Consider the following 6,441-nt stretch of genomic DNA (forward strand, 5'->3'; position numbering starts at 1 on the left):
TTTACATTTATTTATATTTTAATTCTATGTAATATTTATATTTATTTATTTTACAAAATTATATTTGTCGTGCAACGCACAAATAGGCATACTAATTTCGAAGAAAAAATAAGTCAAATAAGTTTTAACTTATTATTCTCAAGGGGATATCAAACGAAACAAACTCTTATCTAGGAAGAGTGAGATCTAGAGTTCAAACCAAATCGTTCATTCTCAGCGAGTGAAAAGGAAAAGTTTTATCGTGTTGAAACAAATCCCATTATTTAGGGTTTATTAGTACTACTACTTTTGTAAAATGTGTAATGGCGAAAGAACATAAATACCGAAGCCATTTGAAAGAGAAAAGTTGGAGATGGCGAAATCCGGTAGTGCTGCAATAGGCAGTGAAGCTAAGGAGAGGATAACAGCCAGATTGTCTCATCATCGAAGATTTGTACTTTCCCCGCAAGGTACAACCTGCTGATGCAGCTAACCCATCACTCCGCAAGTCCCTCCTCCTTGACCTTCTCTCCACCGACGCCCCCGTCTTCCTCGGTGCGTTCTTCTCCGCACTACTACTTGATTTCATTACTTTTCTCTTTTTTTGTTTTTTTTTTCCTAAACCTTAACTCGGCTTCTCCATCGAATTACGCTTTTGGATAGGATATTTGATCTCGATTTAATTAGTTGTTGCTGAGAGTGTCTATTATGAATTCGTGGGAGTTTAATGGGATAGGGGATTGGTAGATGTTTTTCCATTTTTTGGGATATGTAAATTTTTTGGTTCTTCTTTGGCCACTATGTACCAATCAATTCATTTTGCTTCGCTGAAAAAGGAGTAACTAATTTGAGCTTAACAAAATTGATGAATTCAGAGCGTTATGGGTCGAAATTATCGCTGGAGGAGCTTAATCACTTTGACGTGTTGAGGGATGATTATGAAATCAATTGGCACCTTAACAACCTCCGGAGAATTATGAGCCCAACAGAGAAGGATAAGAAGTCTAGGTCAGCAAAGATCAAGAATCGTAGGCTAGCATATATGGATAAGTTAATGGTAGATGGGCATTATTTTTCAGAAGATGCAATGAGGGAAAGGGAACCTTATCTGCATCATGAGTACGTAGGGAAGTTTCAGGATCCAAGTGGTAGGAACATGGCGAGGCCTGGTGAGCGGTGGTCAGAGACACTTATGAGACGATCAGAAGAGGCGATATTGGTGGAGAAGATCAGAGGAGAGCAACAGAGGTTGGGTGTGGCTCAAAGCGATTGGGTTGGAAATGAAGAAGAAGAAGAAGAAGAAGAAGAAGAAGAGGAAGAGGAAGAGGAAGAGGAAGAAGAGAAGAAGAAGAAGAAAATGGAAGTGAAAGAGAAGTTGTAGTAGAGAAGGAGACAGTGGAAAAAGTGGAATGCATGGCAGTAGAGCCCCCTTCTAAGAGCTCGCAGACTGTTCTGGTAAGATATTCTCTTTTTCAATGCTTCATACTAAAATGTTTTGTTACATCATTGTGTTGCTAAAATGTTTTTGTTACATCATTAGGTATGTGGCTATCTTATGTGAGACACCTTTTAAGCTCAATCATGTTTCAAGAGCTTATAAGATTTAATGTCTCAAGAGCTTATAAGTTAGAGGGAGAATTGTGAGTTAAGAGATTGAAAATCCTAGTTAGAAAGAGAAAATTAAGGAGATATGAAATTGAAAGGGAATATGTTGAAAATAACAAAACACAGTAGAGTTATTTTTGTAAATTTATTGTTGCTTATAAGATCATGAAAAAATACGATGGGATTCTGGAACTTAGTTTTTTGGAGCTTATTTTAGGAGCTTATTTTACCACGCTCAGCCAAACACCCTCTTAAATGATTCTTGAAGAGCTTGCACTCAAAACTGCCAATGCTTTCCCAACATGCATATTATATTTACTGACCATAATTCTGGAAGCCATAGCTTGAGTTACCATGATCAGAAAAGTGTAGTAACATCCTAAAACCGAGTTAGATTTAAAAGACGAGTTAGATTTAAAACATTTTGAAAGACATTGTAAAGATTCCAAAAACCTTGAAAAAAGTTCCATGTTAAGTACGGACAAAGTAATTTGTACTACAAAAATGAAAATAACCAAAATTGAGCGCATCTCCTGCCTTTGTGTTCAATTCATTCGGTTTTCATGGGAATATGGGATAAATTTCAGTCTGACTGACCAACTTTATGTTAAAAAGTTATCAATAAATATACAAATGAAGCACAAGATGTGTGGTGAGAATTGAACCATAGACCTTTCACATAAAAGTACGGCAATCCATCTGCTAGGCTATCAGAACTCGATGTCCATTATTCTAATTACCTGTTCCTTTGTTCCATTCACATAAAAACCATAAAAAATGAAGCAACTACCCGGACCCGACACTTTAACCTTCTGGCCAGAAAGGCGACCCCCCATCCACTAAGCTATGCACTATTGTTTAAATTTCGGAGCTACTTATCATATGCTTAGTAATCTTTATTTACTCCCTTATTAAAAAAACCACTAAATCCATATTGAACCATAGATTTTTCGGTTTGATTTGGTTCAGGTTTTAATGCAAAATTTGACCGGTTTGGTTTCTTTGAACGTTATGCTAGATATTGGTTTTGGCAGGTCAGTTTGGTTTTGAACCAACTCGCCCATTTGCTCAACCAGTCAACCTACCTCTTCAAAATGTTATTCCTGTTTAGAGTTGTTTCCTGATTTCAACGAATTAATCTATATGTATGAATTTTGATGATATCTTGATTCATTATTTCACTGCTGGCCAAACTATTAAGTTAAAACCATATCAGAAAGACTTGGTTACTCATTGACTAACTTGTTATCAATTAGTGTTAAGCCATTAACCATAACAGAATTGTGATGCCATAACTAGGTGACTCAACTCAAAACACCTATTGAATTGACTCGTAATCATACGAGGTCATCCTAGTGCAGTAAGCTAACCCAAGTCGTCTCTCAAGGAAGATTTAGCAGGGCATTCAATCACATCACACACAGAAAACAATAAAACCTAAACACTCTAATCGATTTTGTTTGTTCTATTATCCTAATGTGCATGATTAAATAACTGAAAATAAATCTAGGTCTAGGAAATAACAAAGCAGAATTAAACAAAACGCAAGTACCGATGTAGTAAAAATTATGAAACCCTAGGCAATAATTAAATGATAATTAAATAACAACCTACTAAAATAAATCACTGAATAGAAAGCTATAGAATTGAAAATACTGAAAATAAATTCTAGTGATCTAGAATGACTGAAAAGAAATCGCATATCTAAAAACGCAACATAATTCAATTAGATTCAAATAAAGGAAAATACGAAATACCAATTAGACGTTGAGAATAATGGAATCCACTTGTCAATCCTTACAATCCAAAGGAAATGCAATCCAAGAACGGGAAATAAACAACTCTAGAACAAAGAACTAAGAAAAATGAAAGGAAGCTGAAACCCTAGTGTTTGTGGTGCCAGAATGTGGGCGGAAGTGAGTGGTCAAAAAGAGAAGTCCAGCTCTTATATAGTCTCCAAAATAAAACACGCTTCTTTTTTTAGCTGTTAAAAAATGAACACGTGATTAAAACAATTCCTGGGGCGTGAGAGAGAGCTTGGGCGCGGAGGTGGAAAAATCACTCGACCGCTGGACTTGTGGCTCGGGCGCGGGGCTTGAAAGGCCCTCGACCGCTGGATTTTTGGCTCGGGTGCGGGACTTGAAAGGCCCTCGATCGCTGGATTTTTGGCTCGGGCGCGGGGCTTGAAAGGCCCTCGACCGCTGGACTTGTGGTTTGGGCGCGGGGCTTGAAAGGCCCTCGACCGCTGGGCTTCAATGAGCGGGCGCGGGGCTTGAAGACCCAGCGGGCGCGGAGGTGGGCAAGCCAGCGGGCGCTGGACGAGGTCAGCGGTCGCGGAGGTGGAGTGTTGAGCTCAACCGCTGGGAAAGATCTGCGGGCGCTGGGTGGAGGAGGCCCAGCGGACGTTGGCCTCTCGTGCACGCGGTGCATTTGCCCTTTTTCTCCCTTATTGCTCTCATTTTACTAAGTATAGAGATTTCCTCCATTTCCACACTCTCCTGCAAAAAGTAATGCACTTCTCATAAAAATCACCAATACCAACAAAATATAAGTTCAAATTATCATCAATAATCCCCCAAAATATGAACAATTATGCATAAATCACTAGGTAAACTGTATATTTATCATCTTCTGAAAGTGTGTTGATAGTGAATTTTGGTAATAGATAATACGAGAGTTCCTATTATTATTTGACATTAACTTTTTTCTTGTTAAACATGGAAGTAAATGATTTTTCAATTTCAATTTTCTTGGTAAATACTTCATGAAGTGGAAGTTTTACTACCTTTAGATATGTGTTCGGGCTTGCAATTTTTAGTTTAATTTTCCCAGCTTCATGAATCTAGTATCCTGTTGTCACTGGGTTAGCATAAAAGTTGATTCAAATTTGATTATGAAAAACTTCCCAAAAATACTCCTCGACAGCTTGTCCACTGAATTGTAAGCGAGTACCCTTGCTAAACTTTTGAGATAGTATGGCTGATCTGAGGGTTTTGTAACCCTTTAGGATCGCTGGATACACTGCTGCATGTGTACGATTATTGTTTGCCAACTCAATCACATAATCATATGTCCTGACCTCTCCCAATTTGTGTCGTCTCCCAAGCCAAATGAACCCTTAGAGTAAATGGATTGAGAGAAACAATGAACAAGAAAACAAAAAGATTTTGATTGGAATAAATAATGAATAAGGAGAACAGAGAGAAATAAGGGAGGCCAACAATGGATGTTATCCCAAAATAATACTCAAATGATAATACTAACCTTAACTCACTAATAACTATTTAAAGACCTAAAGAAACTTGAGGCCAAAGTAAAAAGCTTGGAGCACACACAATCTTGATCCATTACTTTATTCCAACCCTAAATAACCTCACACTAAATAACTGTATAGTTAAAGAAATAAAATATAACTTTAACTAAATAATGAACTGTGTCAATTCATTCATTGACTTAAAAGTATTTGTATTAAATTTATACAGGGGAGGTCTTGCCAAACATGCTACCCAATCCGAACCCTCCTAGGACCTGTTGGTCGGGTTTGAACCTGCCTCAACAGGCAGGGTTTGCCCTAGCCTGTTCCCATCCCATCCAGTATCTCATTAGGTTGGGGGTTATGGTTGGTTGCATTAGGTTTGGTTGGCGGGCAATGGGGGCAACTTTTCATTGAGTAAATATGTAGTTCCCAACAAAATTCTACTTCTAGCTCCGCATCATGTTGAACTTCTTACAATGGCTAGTTTTGTGGTGGTGTTCTAATTTTGATATGCTTCTACATTTTCAGAATCTTCTTAAATTTGTTAGATTTTTACTTTTCCTATATCGTAACACTTCTGGTTATAAGATATTGGGAGCTCATACATTCAGCTTTCTGAAAACAAAATGGATTGAAAATTCTCATTGCGAACCATATTGTTAATTGTTTAGTTTTCCTCAAGATAGTTGAGACCAGTTCATTTTTGGATCATGTTTCAACTTGGTCACCAGCCGAGATTATTGCTGACAGTGACATGTAATCATAATCTTGATCGTGTTCATGTTGATCTTGTATTAGTGGATACTTGTACCTTATGTGTTGCTTTTAATTTGCGTGTTTGATCACATTCTCTAGGTGGAGCAAAATCACAACGCTGAGATGAGAGCTGCAAACCACTTGGTTGCAGACAGTTCATCTGTGGAGGAAATGCAAGATCGGATGGAGCAGTTCATGTATGTAATGCAGCAGAAGTTCATGTCCGGGGAAGACCATCAGCATGTCGACTACTCGAAAATCGATGAGGATGAAACATTGGATGATCATTGGATGAAAGAAGCTAATCAAGACGCTGAAGAAAAGTATTTTGATGATGTTTGAGAGCTTGAAGATCTGAATTTTATATATCTAGACTGGGAATCTTCACTTTCAGTTATCATATGTATAGTTTTCCTTTTTTCCTTCATTTTATTGTAAAATGATATGCAGTTATCTCAGTTGCTTTATGATAATTTCGTTCATCCACGGCCATAGTTTGGAACAATAATTCTCATCTCATAGTCTACACAGATTCTGGTAGTAAAGGGTTCCAGTGCGGACATATCCCAAAAGCAATTTCGACTTAACTTAAGCTTATGCTATTGCCTTTTAGTTAAGATGTGATATGTTTGATCGATATGTATTTTACTATATAATATTTATGTGAAAGATATATAAAGATTATTTTAAGTGAGTTGGTGTATAAAGTAAGATGGATTCACAATTTAATATCATTTTAAATGATTAATTTTTTTTACTAAAAATGGTACTCCCACCGTCCCGGTCCAATGGTCACATTTCATTTGGGCACGGAGATTAAGAAACTTGCTTTTTGAGTGTAAAAG

The 6,441-nt window shown here is 37.4% G+C and overlaps 1 protein-coding gene across 1 annotated transcript; it reads left to right on the top strand.

Annotated features, from left to right (window-relative positions):
• The first annotated feature begins 214 nt into the window (after positions 1-214).
• LOC130992801 (uncharacterized) lies at positions 215-6,078 on the top strand. The gene is given in 4 exon segments (XM_057917551.1): positions 215-418; positions 420-534; positions 855-1,342; positions 5,696-6,078. Coding segments are annotated over 4 exon segments (912 nt in total). The 5' UTR covers positions 215-352; the 3' UTR covers positions 5,939-6,078.
• The last annotated feature ends 363 nt before the right edge of the window (positions 6,079-6,441 follow it).

This window comes from Salvia miltiorrhiza, chromosome 7, assembly GCF_028751815.1.
Source record: "Salvia miltiorrhiza cultivar Shanhuang (shh) chromosome 7, IMPLAD_Smil_shh, whole genome shotgun sequence".
NCBI lineage: Eukaryota > Viridiplantae > Streptophyta > Magnoliopsida > Lamiales > Lamiaceae > Salvia > Salvia miltiorrhiza.